We start from the raw sequence: 17,957 nt of genomic DNA, 5'->3' as shown, positions 1-17,957 counted from the left end.
AGGAGGTGGTGTGTGTGTGTGTGTGTGGGGGGGTGATCAGTGAAGGAAGTGGGCGTGTCCTGCTCCCTTACGTCCTGTGTCACATGACGGGGGTGGGTGGGAGGGGCAGGCAGGGAGCTTCCAGAGCCAGCAGAGTCTGGCCTCTCACTGGAGCGCTGCACTTCGGCAGGGGACGACACATACACACACACACACACATACTTCACACACGGTGAGTGTTCTGCATACCGGGAGAGTACGTGTGGGTGGGTGTGTGCATGGGTGCGTGTGTGTTAGAAAGAAGGGAGGTTGAAGGAGAGGGAGTAAGTCATGCTCTCGCAGGGTTTTTTTTTGGTTTGCTTGTTCTATTGTTCTTTTTTTTGTATGTTACTCATTTTCCCTGTACACTGTTTAGTTTTCTGTGGTTTTCACAAACTTTGGTTGATATATCTCTGTACTCCTTCCACTCTTGGCTCAGGAGCCCAGCTGTTTGTGTTTGTCTGAATATGTTTGTTAGCTGTTGTAGCTGGAGAGAGTGTCATGTTTGATATGCATGTCAGTTGTGTTAATGTTTTGGCTGCAGTGAAAAGTGGCTTTGATTTGAGCAGTGGGTTTGAATTTAGGAGAGAAGCTAGTCCATCATTGTTCTGGACATGCACTCAGGTTGTGCATGTTTCCCATTTACGTGTATATGTGTGTGTCTGTGTGTGTGTGTACGTGCGTGCATGTGATTGTGGATGTGTAATTACCATTGTTCAGGTTTTGTATTCCCCCTGTCTTTCATCCCCTAAATGTTGTGTGTGTCTGCTCTGTTGCAAGCCTTGTAATCAATCCGTCCTTGCATAACACACACACACCACACACATACACACACACACACACACACGCAGAGGGACGTTCCATCATGTTTCAGCGCCCACTCTGTTTAAATTCACTTTTTGTGTTTTTCCATGTTTTCCCCCTCCTGACGTTGTCCACACATGGGACTTGTTCTGCTTGTTCTGGTCTTTCTGGGACTGATCCATTACCAGAACATACACAGAGCACTCAGAAGTGTGTGTGTGTGTGTGTGTGTGTGTAGCAAAGTGTAAGATTAGCTCCACACATGTGGTCAGTGGGCTTTACTGTGCATGCAAGTGAATCTTTTAGTTTAATTTCTACAGTGGAAAGTACAATGAAGGGATCTTTTTAGTTTATGGTAATCGGTGGAAAGTAGTCCTTATTCTTTTCCAGCGGGAAATGCAAGGTGTCGAATTTTGACCGAAATCAATGGATGTTTTTTTTTTGTTCCTGTTTTTGAGCCGTTTCTATTGACCTTGTACAGCTCAAGTTTCATTTTCAAGTTTCTTTTTCATCTGCACTTTTCTCATCTTTCTAAACGCTGACTCTCTCTTTCTCTGTGTTTAGGTTCAGAGAGTGGTTGTGTGAGCCATAGTAAAACTGACTATGTGGCAGTAGTTCAGACAGACCTCAGCCCCAGCCTCGTATTATCTAGGTTTTGTAGTCAAGGGTTGACCTGTGGCATACGAAGCAGAGCTCCCTGACCATATCAGCCAGTCCCAAATTGATGGAAAACAGCAACCATTCCTCACCTTTTTAGAGAGTCAGCCGCCTCTGGTTTGCCTCACAAGTATACATGAGCACACGCACACATGCACACACACATACACACAGTCAGAGTTGAAAGGAGCTCTGTTGTGGCCCTTGTGCATTGCCAGGCGAGAACAGACAGTGGCCTTTCACCAGTGTTTGATGGGACGCTGGAAAGGTCGTCATTACCTTCTGTATCGTATGTGTGTGTGTGTGTGTGTGTGAGAGAGAGAGAGAGAGAGCGTGAGTCAGCCAGTCAGTCAGTGGGGTAAGATAATATATCTGTTATAGCATTCAGCATCATAACTTTGAAATGCTAAATATTTCATGAATGTGATCTGAGCTCTGAAATATGAGATTGATAAGGTATCAGCTCATAGTTTGAGCACTGCATTCTTGGAATGTGTGGATACACATGTGTTTATCATAAGGTTTGTGTTTGTACGTAGCTAGAAGTGTAGACTGAGTGTTTTGTTTTTCACTATTTTTAGACTTGTGTCATATAGAGTTTGGAGATAAAACCTCTTCATGTGAAAAAAATGTTCTACTGTATATCTCCCAATTTTCAAGTGACTTTTCAAGTCCTAGAATTGATTACATGAGCACATATTGTACATGAGGGATCAGTCAAAAGAAAAAAATATTTGATTCGAACTTTCTTACACACTTGTTAGCATGTTGTTAACAAGACAATCAGGAAATCTGATGAATGTGACTCACTGGAAATGCTGATATGGGTCCAAAACATCATGGTATCATCAGGCAATGTATATTATAAACAGGTTCCAACAATTTAGGGAGTTATTGGCAGACCGTAATATCCACAATCACTTTTTTCAAGACTTGGAGCACCTGTCAGAGGAATAGAAAAAATAGACCTTTATCACCGCCACACATCATGGGCTAGTGGAAATTGCTTTCTGTAAAGCATGATGGTATGGCATGGAATAATCAGCTACACACATGGAAACATAACAGTAAGTAGTAACAACAATCAACACATAATGGGTATATACTGAACAAACACACAAACACACTGTCATGCAGAACAGCACATAATGCAAGACAAGCCGGTAATGTAAATGGTGTCAAAAATGAAGTACAGGCATTAAACATAGAACAGTGTCCTGTTAGTGGGGAGGAAGCTGTACTAATCATGACTTATAGTAAGTGTTCACCTGCTTTTAATGCAAGCAAATTGTGGGAAAATGATAGAAATCACAGTTAGGCCTAGTTGCAAATTAACATTGAATGGTTTGGTTCTTGGCAATTGCCACCTTGGTAGTGTTACAATGTAGTGTATGTGGGTGAGTCACAGTCCATAAATACTGCACTGAAGCCTGGAGGGGACCAGAGAGAGGGGCTTTATATCACACACACACGCACAGACACACAGATTGTGGGGTTTGTCAAAGGGCCTGAGGCCTCCCGCTGGTCATTTTGTTGATAGAATGATGAACGTGTGTGTGCATCTGTGTGCGCACATGCACATACAGTATACAGCGCTTGTTAGTGACCGTGAAAGAGGCCCTCTACATTTAGCTTAAGCCTCCTGATCCCAACGCTGAAAGAGAGATGAGCAGCCAGAGAGTGAGCTAACATCCAGATCTGAAGAGACTGCATACACCTTTTCTCTCAGTCATCTAAGCTTTAAGTAACCACAGCCTGTTTGTTAGATATGGATAGGTGCATGTATGGCACAAGTGTCACATGGACTATAGTTATGATGACGGTCCCCATCCATTCCACACCGACAGAGAGGATCACCTTACTGTGGGTCAACAGTCACAGAACACTGATCCATCTTGCGCTACGACTTCTAACTACACACCTGTCACAAGTCTTAATGACAGCTCACTTCACCCTTGTGACTGATGGCCTACCATGACGCAGGTATAAGTAGAGAACACTGCTAGCTGTCCATATATCTAGCCATATTGGAATGCTTTGTTAGTTATCAGTTGCAGATGTCTCTGGATTCACAATCACTTTATTTGCCAAGTAAAACTACTGTTCAGGAATTTGTCTTGGTGATATTGGTGCAGAGATATATTGACAGCTGACATAGCAACAGTACATACCGACACACATGGTGCAGGGACAGCAGAACCTCGCATTGAGCAAGAGGACAGTGCGGGACATACGATAGACAGTTGACTATACATATCACTCTACAAAAAGCATTCCATCACTGTATACATGTCATGCACCTTGGCGTGCCTTAGGTTGCAGCCATAAATGAGAGACCAGTAGTGCAGTGACTTAACATACCATGAGGTAGTGTAGTGAGTAGGATGGAAGTGCATGGAGTATGTTCTGAGTCTTATGGCGCACAGGCATAGTTCCTGAGGGTGAAGTGTCATAGTGTATAAAGACTATTGAGATCCATCCTAATGAAAATTTATTTGATTTTTAGTTTACTGTGACTCCAGCTAGCCTAGATACTATGTAGACAAACACAGTTACACATGACAACTGTGTGTTTACATGAGGTTGATTGCAGCTCTCTTGACCAGTGTCCCTGAGGTGAGGTATGTGTATGTGTGAGGACAGGGGTCAGATTCCTGAGCCCCCCTGGCCCTGTGGACCCATGCTAGCTGTCAGCCAACCATTTCACTGATACACTTTGACCCGAGCACTAAGATAAAGCACTACACTAGCTAGCTACCGCAGTCTGGCTAATGACCGTAACCACTCCTGTCAACGAGCCGCTAGCAGATAATAGCTAGCCAGCTTATTATTTAGTCTCTTTGCAAAGAGTCCCAGAAAATGGGCAACTTCCTAATTCATTTAGCCTTTGTGTCAACTCGCATGGAAGTTAATGTTTAGCAGTTGCTTTAGGCTTAGAATATTCTGGAACTGTCTTGGGCTTTAAACAAATTGCAGAGACACTTGTGTGAGGAATGTAGTATTGTGGTGGAATTGTTCATCTTGAATTTAGATGTGCTTGTGTGCATGTATGCACTTGTATGTTTGTTCGTACATTTATGCCTGCATCTTATCCATAATATATAGATGAAACTTTGCACGATGTGCTTTGGTGCAGTTGAAGAACCTTTTTTGTAGGCTGTGCTGTGTCGGAGGCAGAAAAAGCCTAGAAAGACAACAGCTCTCTTGTACACCACCACAGTGTGGAGAAAGAACACATTCCACTGGCAGTCTAGACAAACCTGTGGGCTTCTACTGTCATTACTGCAATTTACAAACATTCCCCAAGTGTCTGCAAGAAACACTATTTGACGATGCTACTTGTAGTGACTTGGAGACAAGTAGAGTGAAGATTGAAAGTACAATCAGGATTGTTGCAGATTGATATGCCTTTGTTTTTAACTGTGGGGAGGTGACTTGTAGTTTATCATACATGCGTTACAACATACTGTATATACAAGAGTTTGAGCATACAACGCACATGCATCGAATAGGAGAAAGCATACAACACACATCTGACATAGACATACACACAGCGAGCCAGGTGACACCGTGTGCTAGTTGGGCCCTGCAGGGGTCAGAGGCCACATTTCTCCAGAGAGCTGAATGAAGAGGAGTATGGGAACAGGGCCTTGCTATTCAAACACTCTGACTTTAATAACACAACAGACTGTGTTTGCACTGCCAGCACCCCAATTTCCCCCTTTTATTGAGGGATTCACTGTTGGAGGGTGGGAAAAATTGTGTGTGTGTGTGTGCGCCCCCCAGGGTCTGTCCTAAACTCAGATGGTCTCAGATGGGATATCTAATTGATTCTGTGCTGGAGGGCTGTTTGGAACCCTGATACAGTGTAATTAATGGCATCTTTCATGTGTTTGTGTTCATGCGTGAATAAATGGGCACATGCATGCTGCCTCTCTTTCTTTTTGTATCTCTCTGTTTTCTCCTGTTATTATTGTTGCCCATGACTCAATGTTTTTGTCAGTCAATGTTTTGCCCGGCATCTATTGCACGCTAAGCCGTCCCAGGGCGATCCCTATTTGCCTCTAGGGCTGCAACTAACGATTATTTTCATTGTCGATTAATCTGTCGATTATTGTCTCAATTAATCGATTAGTTGTTTGGTCTATAAAATTTCAGAAAATGGTGAAAAATGACGATCAGTGTTTCCCAAAGCTCAAGATGACGTCCTCAAATGTCTTGTTTTGTCCACAACCCAAAGATACTCAGTTTACTGTCATAGAGGAGTAAAGAAACTAGAAAATATTCACATTTAACAAGCTGGAATCAGAGAATTTTGACTTATTTTTCTTAAAAAATTACTCAAACCGATTAAGCGATTATCAAAATAGTTGGTGATTAATTTAATAGTTGACAACTAATCGATTAATTGATTAATCGTTGCAGCTCTATGTGCCTCAGCCCGCCCAAGGTTTCTTCCAAGTTTTCCTACTAAGGTTTCTCTTGGGAGTTTTTCCTTGTGTGCATTAGGGTCTAAGGCTGGGAGTGCCGGGTAGGTTAGGCTATGTAAAATAGGTAGATTGTTTGTCTTGCTAAAATCTGCTCTTGCCTACCTTGTGTTTTTCGCTATGCTTGTCCTATATAATTTTGTTCACCATTGATTGTGTTTAGTTAGATCTAGCTAAACACTTTCTTTGTAAAGTACCTGAGACATGCTTGTGATAAAGGGCTATATAAATAAACAAACTTGAACTTGAACATGCAGCCTATTCTACCTAGCTGATGCTACATGTGGTTCTTACTGCTTAATTCTACTTTAACTGCTTCATTTTGTGAGTGTCATCCATCAGTTCCTCTTAGGGTCAGTCAGCCATAAAAACCAAGCTGGAGAATCGCTCTAAATTATTCTGGAAAGGCCTCCAAGAAGCCTTTTGATTTTTATCACAGAGAATAAGGTATGCACTTCACTTCCCACCCGCTTCTGAAGAAGCATTTGGGTCAGTATCAGACATACAAGTAAAATGTGGCCATGTTAAGATAAAACTTGACTGCCAACCTGCTTCCTTCTTTTCTTCCTCCTCTTTCTCTTTCTACTTGCTCTCCTGTCTGGGAATGTAAATAGAGGACAAGGAACAGATGTTTTTAAAGTGGGCCCATAAAAAGATTTTGGACCAGAGTAAAGATGCATACGTCCCATTTAGTGGATTAGTCCATTGACGTGTGTTTGACATGGAGTTCCTGGCAAATATCTGGCCAACCCATGTCAACTCATTTACAGCTCAATTAAGTGCAGTCACTTATATATAATATTGACACATATTACAGATGTGTAATAAAGTAGAGGATGTCATCAGTCATCCGCTCTGCTAACTATCCTTGAGCAAGACACCGAATCCCTATCTGTACCAAGGATGCTGTTCTGTAGCTGAGCTGGTAGACTGACCTCCATGTGGAGGGGGGCAAGCAGAAAGAAAGCTTATTTACAGAGATCAATAAAGCATCTCTGAGAGGTTGATTTGATCTGCATTCATATGGAGATCATGGGCATTGTGACATATTGCAGTAGTTTACAATCCATGGGGAATTTCCATACATCATTTTTGCCATAGCCATTTATAGTGACTGCTTTCACCAATCTATTGAGTGTTTAACTGTCCTACCAGCCCATCCCTTACGAATGCATTCAATCATGTCATGCCTGGTTGTCATTTAGCCTACTATGATTGATGCTCATTTTTTCCGCTCTTAGAAACCTCACTTTACAAGCAGAGGGGCCTGAGATTAGTGTTGCATGCTACTTTTGTAAACAAAATTATTACAAAAGAGGCTCCACCTCCATTATGTGGAACTGGTTTTTTTTTTTGCTACATCAGACACTGCTCAAAGCACTGTTATTTGCTCTGTCATCTCCAAAACAAGAACATGCAGAAAGCTTTTTTGCTTAACATCTTGCTCAAGTGCATGTTGGGAGCAGACAAACAGCCAAAGGACTGACCTATGTTGCCTTGACGGGCTGTCAGAAATATTGTATTTAGTTGAGAGTTGAGTACATGTGAACAACCTGACAAAGTGGTAAATATGACAGGGCAAGTCAGAGTTTTTATGATACCTGAATTACCCAGATGTGACATTTAAAGGGCGGATAGAAAGGGAACCGTGTTATTGTTTTGCATTCTATTTAAATAATTAGCATTGTTTGTTTTTTCACTCTGATTAACTTTTAGTTGTTTTAGTTGATTTTAATTAATTTAAACAACATGATTGCATTTTCTCCTCTTTATTCTGCTGCTGCAGCATAATGTAAGTCTGTGCTGCTTGATTTCTAAAGTAACACAACAGCCACCAAAAAACTACTTTTGTTACAGAGTCCTTGTTCTTATATTTCTGACCCGAAGCCCTTGAATGCATGACAAGTTTTGCTCATGACTTCCAAACTTGGAGCTTACAAGCGACACTTGGAGGCAGCATCAGACACTGTTAGCCAGTCATTGTTATGAGAGGAGAATTCCATATGAAAAGAAAAGCAAACACTGGCAAGAGGCAATGGCTGCTGTAATGGTCAACCTAGCAAAAGATGGTTGCTATCAAAACAGTTTAAAATGAAGGCCTCAATAGATTGCTCACAGTGGTTGACCCTCAGTACGAAATACATTTTTCTGAAACCGCTATTCCACGACTGCACTTTGAGCTGGCCTGCTATTTTCTTGTGGTAGTCCAAGATGTACAATGTTTTGGCACAATGACTGATTTATGGCCTAGTCATACTTCAGACCTCTGAGTATCACTGTTCTTTTCATTCGTAACTAGAAACTGTGCAGTGCTGGTTTACTTTTTGAAACTAGAATTTGTTAAAAAATAGGTCTGAAAACGTACATTGACCGATCCTGAAAGTCTTTAAGTTATTATTTAAAGTTTTGAGTTTAATAAACTCAAGTTTTATATGTTTTTTGGTTGTTGTTGGAATACTTTAATACTGTAAGTGGAGTATTGTATTGTATTGTTTCATGAATCGTGAAAATATATGAAAATACTGTGATATGATATTTTGTCCATATCAGCCCCCCCTAAAAGTGTCACATTAAAGGGAAGCAGTTTCTAGATTCAGAGGGCATTAAGGATACAGGAGGCCGCCTCCTTCTAAATATGAACTAGTCTTGATCCAAGTTTCCAACCCTTTCTTCACCCTAGATTCCTCTCTTGCCATCCAAGTGAGTTCACACACAGGGTCAAACCACTGGTTTGTCATGAGTTGACCAACCTCAACCTAACTCCTTTCCTAGACCTAAACTGGGAACATGGCCTCTGACCTGCTCGCCACACTGTCAAGATCAACACCCTGGACAGTTGGAGCGTGGCCCCGTGGTTTTGACCACATCTACACTAAACATAGATGACACAAACAGTGTTCTTCATAGTTCTTCCTAGTTTCAGTGACTTTGAATAGTGCTCTAAGATGAGGTACATGCAGTGAACAGAGACATGTCTAGCTGGTTTCAACTGTATTTACAGCCCTATTTGGAGGCCTGTGTGTAGTTAGAGAGGAATGCCCCAGGCCCAGAAGTTGAATAAATCACAAACTGCTCTCGTCACACTGGTTTTCTTCTCTTTCCTCCCCTCCTCCTCCATCTCCACGCTCCTTCCTCTGTCATCTTCTTGACCTTATCTTTTCTGGCTCCTCCTCCTCGGTGCTCCCCCTCCTTTTTGGTTCCTCTCTTTTCTCCCTGCCACCTCCATATCTACACTCCTGCCTTTGTCCTTGTCTTCTTCACTCCATCTTTTCTGCTTCAAATCCATCCTCCTGTCTCCTCCCTCTTCTTGTTTCTGTTCTTTTCTCCCCTCCTCCCACATGCTTTGTGGTGTAGGAGACTGCTGCTATTTACAAAAAGCAAAGCAATACTGCTGGAAACACTGAAAAAATATTCTTTAGTGCCTGTAATTGAAAACAGGATCACAGCAAAGTCCAGTGACTCATTCTCTGCTTTCCAATTTCTAAAATTAATTTTGCTGTCTTGCAGACTCAAAGGAAACACATTATTCATGCCAATTCCATCCCATAAGTGGACCTGACACATGGGAAAACTTCATACAGAGGAGCATGATTAAGGAGCATGATTAATTGAGCAGGTACGATGTACCTGCTCAATTAATACTCATCTTTCACTTTCCTAGGGTAACCAATGGTTTAGAAAGTTGCTACAGGTTTCCCATTGAAACTTAACATCTTTGTTGACTGCAGTTTCATCTGATGGGCAGGATGATTGTTTTACTCACATTGCTTTCACTGTCAGCAAAATGTGACAGAGGCTGACTAAAACCAGAGCTAACAGTTTAGACGTGAGAACATTCACATCCAAACACACACACGCCCTCCACCAAACATATTAGCTCCCTGATGTTCCTATTTGGTCTGTCCGTATCCCTATTTGGCCTGGGATGACTCTATATTTGGTCCGGCCGGGCCAGTATTTTGGCTTTCTCTCCCCTGTGTTTGATAAGGTTGAGGTAATGTCCACCAGCTGGTACGCCTCCACAGCCAGACATTTCTCATGTGGAGGTTAAAGGTCACTTAACATTTATAGGGTCATGCTCCAACCGGCTGTCTCCAGACACCTGTGTTTACTGGATAAGAACCATTATAGTTTCCCAGCACCTTGGCAGGACATAGTGGAAGAGGTTAAGGTGATGATTGCTTAGTGTTGAGCAACAGCTCTGATAAATGGTCCGCGAATCCAGTTGTCATACAATAGGCTACTTCTCAGTCTTCCACCATTACACCAATGAGACATCTAGATTAATATTATAGGTTGGTTAGGATTTAGGCGTTGAATGGATCAGGGTGTCATATTGGTTCATGGAGTCAGTGAGTTCAAGAGACATCTTTCTGACTATTCACTTACAAAACAACACCACTGGATTGTATAAAGATAAAACATGTTGACACGGTACGTTTTACCTGAAGCCTGACATTCTCATATCGGCGTTGCCACATTGTGGGTCTTTTAGTTTATTGGATGTGGCAACACAAGACTTCAATTGTTTACTACCAGTAAGGAAAGTGATTCACTGTTGGGTTGAGCTGGGTTTCCCACAGTAGTGGTCCAAGACTTGGCATAGTGAGACCTGTGTGCCTTTGTGTGTCGTGTGTTTGCCAAGTAGTTTATAGTGTTTGACACTACTCTGACCTCCACAGATGGGCAGTGTGCATTCAACAAGGACAGTTAACGATGCTTTGAAGAGCCTTGTTTCTCCTGTCTTGGAAACCAGCCGATTAAGATGCAGGACACACAGGCACACAAAAACTCTCTCTCTCTATTTCTCTGTCTTTCTTGCTCACTAGCTTGCTTGCTCTCACTTGCTTGTATGCTCTCTCTCTTGCGCACACACACACACACACATACACACACACACACACACACACACACACACACACACACACACACACAGCTGATTGAAATGCAAGTAACAGAGTTTCTCCACCCACACAAGAAGATTAACACGTTTACTATTTGTTAAACAGACCAGAGTAATTGTTAGCATTAGTCTAAGGCAGCGTTATTCTCAATACCCTATAAGGGTACTTGAACAAGGAAATCAGGGATTTATTTCAGGGCTAGATCCCGTATCAAATAAAGATAATGGTCTGTACACATAAGGCTTTTAAGAATTGAAAGGGACCATCCGCCAGATCACATGGCCATGTAAACCTGGCCATGACCTAGAAAACAACCTGGGCCTGATTTTCAGCATCAGAGTTTGTACTGAATAGATCCTCTATTGTCTTACAATAGAACCTGGCCGTGGGTCATTTATTTTACTGTTTTGCTGTTGTGGCCGCTGTTGGAAGATATTTGAGTACACTGAGGCCAATATCTCAACAGTATGTCTTCAGCACATTCATGCTATGTCAAGTCCCTTTGATGCTGTGTTGGTGTCCTGCCTCAGGCTAAGCCCTGTTGTAGTGGCCCTGCATGCCAAGGTGTGCTAGCTGCTAGGCAGCATCTCAGCTTACAGCACATAGCTGACATAGTGGAGTGGGTGGAGGAGAGGAGAAATGGGAGGAATGGATCGGAAGATCAGCAGTGGCTAGCAGAGGGAGAAAAGGAATGAAGGGTGTGAGGTGGATGTAAAAGTAGGTGAGAGGAGGGGAGTGGAAGAGCAGAGAGGAAGACAAACTGGAGAACAATTGTAAGGTTAAAGATAAAAGCCAGAGGAGCAATGCAGGAGAGGAAAGGGGAGAAGGAGTGATGTGAGACGAAAACAGACGGGAGTCGAACAGGAGTCAAGAGGCGAGGATGAGAAACGGCAACGGTGGAGAGGGACAAGAGAGAGAGAGACAGATAGAGAGGACAGAGTCTGAGTGGAGAGAGGAAAAGGGTGAGGTTAGGAGAGAAGACGTGAGTGGATGTATGGGAGAGGAGAGGTGGAGGGCACGCAGTAAGTTGCTGACTGATTGCTGGAACAGGATGGGGAAGTGGTGAAGGAGGCCAGGAGAGCTGCTTCCATAGGTGGGTCTCTTTGACACACACACACACACACACACACACACACACACACACACACACACACACACACACACACACACACACACACACTGAACAAGCAGTTTCATAATGGCACATAATGAAACACTTTATAAAAGTAGGACTTGTTGAATATGAACTAGTGTTAAGTTTCTATCCAGTGCAGTGTTATTCCTCACTGAATTTCTTCCATTAATCAGCACAGTGTCAGTGTTAGTTATGTTGACTTTAGAGTTTCTACCCACAGTAACACTATTCCCCGTTAATTTCATTCCCTAACTGATGGAGAATTGAATGGAATTGGCGAGTTGTTTGGATTTCTTCTGTGTTTTTTCTCCTGGATTTTTTTTCCCTGGATTTCTTCTTTATTTGTTTTTGTGTTTTGCTGTTTGTCTTGATGCATAGCAGGCCAAGTGTTTTGGAGTAGAATTTGTGCCTGTGCTGGAATCCAATAGCTGTTAAATTCTTGGCTGCTAGCCCTGACAGCACCAAGGTGGAGCTGACGGTTCTTGTGTGTGTGTGTGTGTGTTTGTGCGTGCTTGTATTTTTGTGTGCTTGTACTTTGATGTGTGCACAGGTCAGGTATGTATGTGATCAAAAGAAGGAAAGGGTGAGTGTGTATGTGGTCATGGTGACCGTCCTGCTCCATGCACAAAATCAAACATGTACAGTGTGATAGTGTGTGTGTATGTGTGCGTCAGCAGCAGCGAACAGCAGTGTTGGGCCAGGCTAGCTGTGTGAGTGGATCGGGTTTCATCCCTAGTGATCTCTCTCTTTTCCACTCTCTCATCAACAGGACACTAACACTGGATGGGGGGTTGGGGGTGGAGAGCGAGGGAAAGGGAGGCCTTGTGAGGGGTAGCAGCTACACATACTCCACTGTAAAGAGTGTGTGTGTGGTTGTGTCTGCTTAACAATGTGCACAGTCAGTGTAGGTTCGGTGTTAACATACAGAAACAGAGTTACAGCCGCTTTCCGCATGCACAGTATGCATGTTAAAACTGACTTTTGTGACTTATATCTGACTGGACTTATACCTCATACATCTTGTAGACCTATCACACTCCACAGAAAGACATTATGCTGATCATATGAATAGAAACTGTATGGTTAACCCCCTGCCAAGTGCCTTTGCTTCTAATGGTTTTCTTTTCTGTCAAGAGCCTGTGTTGGCATAAGACCAGCTGTAATCCATGTTTGACAGTCCAGAGGTGTATTTTTTTAGGTGTGTGTGTTGTTGGTTTAAGAAGCAGGCTAAAGTAACAAAACAGATTTCCAAGCAGCTTCCATTCCAATTACTCAACATGTGGGAAGAATTAATGACACAGCAATTTACCAGGTCGTTTCATGTGTATTGGGATTTTCATTGGTGAGGAAATAGCTGATGTTGTAGTTTTGGTGCAGGTTGACAGTGTGGAAATGAGTTGGGTAAAGGTTGTTCAAATGGACTTTACTGAGGATCTCAGAGTCTTTAAGTGTTTTTCTTGTAATGTGTGTGTATTCCGATACCATACTGTGCCATGCAAAGAGGAAATGGGAGTTTTTTCAACTCTTGATGCTGATAGATTTCACCCTCTCTCTACCACTTCCTCATCCAACTTACCTGTTCTCCACATCACTCTACATCCCCACACCCATTCCCTCCTTTGTCTCTCCTCCTCTATCTGTCCATCATCTCTCCCGCCTCTCATGCGCCGTCTCAATCCCTCCAAATCACACCCCGACCGATTCCGTCTAACCTCCTCTCCCTCTCTGTCCAACCAGGGCCGGAGGTGATTCCCAGCTACAGCAGCAGTGCCATGTCTGAGGCGGCGGTGCCCGATGCCATGATGCCCCCAGCAGCGGGCAGCCTGTACGGGGAGAAGGCCGGCAACCCGGTGGTGGACTTCAGTTACGTGGGCATCGACGCCATCCTGGAGCAGATGAGGAGGAAGGCCATGAAGCAGGGTTTTGAGCTCAACATCATGGTCGTGGGTGAGTAGAGAATGGACACCTGTACACACATTATTGTTACAGTTTATTTTTCAGGTATCTTTTCCAGAGTGATTTTGGATAGATGAGCAGGTAGGGGTTCACTGTCTTGCTCAAGGACACTTCGACAGGACACATGGCTGTTGATGGACATGTTGGCTGTTTTCGGGGATTGAACTTGAGACCCTCTGGTTATGGGACAGTCTAACTGCTAGGCCACACTTATGTATCCACACATACATAATGACATACTGTGAGTGTTGCACTTGTAATCATGGAAATTAGTGAGTTCTCTCTCTCTCTATCTCTCTGTCTCTCTCTTTCTCACTCACACACACACAATATGAGTCTTGTCAGCCCTCCTGTAAAGAATCGTACAAGTGTACAATCAGACTCGGAAGTCACTTTTACATGCAGTACCATCATTACCACAACACTTAAACTTGTGTTCATCTGAGAACGACTTCAGTCAACTGTTATGCATCTCCTGTTATTCGTGTCTTGTACTGTATCTCTCTAATCAAGCCTTTATGGAAAATGAAGGCTTCAAACTCATTTTAATAAGCAGCCACACACAGTAGGCCTTCAAACTCCCTCTTTCCCACCACACCCTCACCACTGTGATCAGACACCTTTAAAACGGGGGCTAATTACACACACACACCTCCACAGGAGACAGGCCACCATAAAACCCATGCGCCTCCTTGTGTCTCCTTTGGATGATGTCGCGCCGGTTGGTCTGTTTCATCCTCAAATAAAAAAGCTTGGTTTAAGATGCAGCCCCGGGGCTGAGACAGACTTGTGTAAAGTAGTGGAGACAATGCTAAACAAAGTTAAACACACTCAGTCTCCATGTACGGGGTTTTGCATTCAGGTGAAATTAGACTCCACCTCTGGGGAAAAAAGAGCAGAGCAGGAGGGAGAGACTGGGTTAGTGTTGTCGTTTCTCTATGGCCAAGAGAGTACTTTAGATATTTGATGTTTCTTGAGGATACTTTATCTACAGATTCTCCAAATGAGACTAGTTAAAAAGGGGAGATATAACCTAGAGAGAAATGTTGTGTACAGAATGTCAATGCCCAATGTCAAGCACCAATTTAGCACTTTCATGGGATATTTATTACAAATTATTTTGACCAGGTCGTTGACAGATTACTGCTTTCTAGTACCATGGCATTTTGTTAAACCAATATTTTCAGAGCAGCATGTTACTGTAGGAGGACAAAATAGCCCAAAGATTTACAAAAGCAGTGTCAGACACAGGTTACTTTTGAGGAATCTTTGTCTTTATCTAAAGGGGTTAGAATCTGTTTTGTGTGAGTCTCCCCAGTTAGTGATATCATTACTAGTATGAGAGCGTATGACCGTATGAATCAATAAGTTAACTTGGTGTCCTCAAATAACCTTTTTTTTTCAACCCAGTCGCTGGTTCAAATTTTATGGCAGATTCGTGGATAGAAGCAATAATTAACTTGTGTGTGTGTGTGTGTGTGTGTGTGTATATCTGTGCACAACACACATCCAATCCCCATGTTTTATAATGGAATGGAGAGTTGAATTGTTGACACTGTGCTGTTTATCCAGCATGTTAAATCCAGCTACTGTGAAATGTTTGGCATTTATTGGCACTGCGCACACTGAATGGCCACTCACTCACACACACACACACACACACACACACGCGCGCGCGCACAAACACACTTACACACATACACACACACACACACACACACACACCAAAGAAACACACACACTCTCACACACATATCTTGTTATATCCCTCATGTCCTGTCATCCACGCTCCCTATCAGTTCACTGACACAGCAGGTCATAAACCCAAGGGGAAGTGGGATGGGGAACATGTATGTTTCTGATATCTATAATAACTGCCATCCAAATGATCCATAGTGATATTTTTTAAGAGGATGAATCACACATTTCTTAGTCAACCAGAGAGACACTTTGAGAAATATAGTTGAGACCATTAACTGTCAGGGAGAGGGTGGAGGCTCAAAACTTTATAGTAGATAAAACGTAAATGTGGCATGTAGTGATGGTCCCAGTCAGTTCCCAATGCTCTGGACACCAGCATGAATGCCTTGTATAAAAATCCACAGCTGTTGGGATCTGTATCTATAGATCCATGTTTGCATGTAACACGCGCTGCTGAGTTTGTGTACGTGCGACTGTGTGCTTGAGTGTGTGTGTGTGTGTGTGTGTGTGTGTGTGTGTGCATAAACCAGTGAGGTTCTCGATGTTGACTTAACTCGAGGTTGAACTGTTGATGTTAACTGCCCAGTGGGCCCCTCCACACTCCTATTCATTAACCCGTGGTGATGTTCACATCGTGTCTAGGGGCCAGAGATGGTCCCATCCAGACAGACAGTTATTATGGCCCACAGATGGGGATGGTCGCTGGTTCATCAGCTTCTATAGTCAGACTCAATCTATCTAGTCCAGATGGAGAGCATTATACTGTATTAGCTCACTGCAATATGAACTTCCAGGGGTCACTGGTGTAATAGCCCTCCAAGAAAAAAAACAAGCACGCATTATAGTAATGTATTGTCAGTTGTCGTCATCTGGTTTATCTCCAAATGACAGACGGTGATCCACTTTTAGAAATGAAAACAATGTTTTTACATTCAGGTTTCTCTCTTTCTTCCCCACAAAAGCTACCTGCTTCTCCATCTTAACTTTTGTTTGTTGGTCACATGGCTGCACCTTGGACATTCAAAGGTTGTGATTAGTCAAATGCACAATTACATGATTATTAATCGTGGAAACATAAAATGTCGACGTACAATTATCTATGATTAATTGTACAACCCTATTACATATCAGTGTAATACATTATCCAAGTTTCTTGATTGTTTTGAAAAAAGTGGTGTAGCTTGGATCTAATCCATCTCTTTGATGGCCTGTTTGGGTTTTAGTCGTGCTGATGGCTTTGCTGGCAGTGTTTGTGCAGACACAGACTCCTGCAGCTTGTCACTGCTGCAGCCAAACTGTCTGCTGAAAGCCTGTCCCGAGTTTCAAACTACCATAGAAGAGATAATCACTGGATCTTGTCTGGATTTATTACTTCACCATATGGGCTGTTTTTGTGTGTAAAATTTCTGCACTTCAGTAACTACAATCAGTCATTGGAGATTAGTTTTCTCATGGGAATGTGAATTTTGTGTTGATGTTTCTAAGGTGTGTATGCATCTCACTGATTGTCTGCCTGTCTGTCTGGCTTGTTGCTTACAGGACAGAGCGGCCTGGGGAAGTCTACCCTGATGAACACGCTGTTCAAATCTAAAGTGAGCCGTAAGTCGGTGCTGGCCACGGCCCAGGAGAAGATCCCCAAAACCATAGAGATTAAGTCCATCAGCCACGGTACGGCCTGCTCCCACACCCTCTCCTGCACCCCTCTCTCTCTCTGTACCCCTTCTGTCTGGCTTAATCCTTCTTTTCTTTCTATCTTTGTGTCTGTGGGTCCGTCAGCCACAATACACCCCTCTCCCACACTCTGACATCCCCTCATATCTCTGTACCATTTCCCATCTGTCTTTATCGTTTTCCCTCTGTCACAGACAGAGACAGTCTGGTCTATCTGCCACAGTGAAGTCTTTCTCACACACTGCTTCTCAAGTTGCTCTAACATCTGTCATCCCTTCTCTCTCTCTACTGTCTTTCTCTTCTCTTCTTCTTCTCATTTGATTCTGTTTCTCAGCTCTAATGTGTGTCATCTCTCTCCCCTCTGATTCCCTTTCTTCTATCTCTATGCGCACACACACTTACCACATTAGTGCTGAAATGTGTTTCTACCAAATTCTCTTTTCTCTTAATCACTCGTTATCCTCACTCATATTTCACTCTGTCCAATGTTTTTCTTCAGTGACCTATGAGTTCTCATCTCTCCTTAATCCTTTAAGGCAGGGCAAACCTCTATGAAGTACTTGTACAATCTTATTTTAGTGTGCTGTTACTAGCTGACCGTGTGTGTATTTCTGTGTGTGTAGA

At 42.9% G+C, this 17,957-nt stretch overlaps 1 protein-coding gene across 1 annotated transcript in view; it reads left to right on the top strand.

Annotated features, from left to right (window-relative positions):
- Positions 1–17,330, top strand: part of LOC139656878 (septin-9-like) — a gene marked incomplete at its 3' end in the record, with an annotated part of 65,962 nt that extends 48,632 nt beyond the window's left edge. Inside the window, exons 4-5 of the mRNA XM_071534512.1 lie at positions 13,743–13,952; positions 17,202–17,330. Of these exons, the coding sequence (XP_071390613.1) occupies positions 13,743–13,952; positions 17,202–17,330 (339 nt within the window). The remainder of the gene's footprint in view (positions 1–13,742; positions 13,953–17,201) is intronic.
- Positions 17,331–17,957: the final 627 nt, after the last annotated feature.

Source organism: Centroberyx affinis, unplaced genomic scaffold (genome assembly GCF_046629955.1).
Source record: "Centroberyx affinis isolate AG114_WGS23_722 - 3 ecotype Tasmania unplaced genomic scaffold, CSIRO-AGI_Caff_v1 ptg002567l_1, whole genome shotgun sequence".
Lineage (NCBI taxonomy): Eukaryota > Metazoa > Chordata > Actinopteri > Beryciformes > Berycidae > Centroberyx > Centroberyx affinis.
Note: the sequence above shows the minus strand (reverse complement) of the source record. Positions and strands in the feature narration are given on the sequence as shown.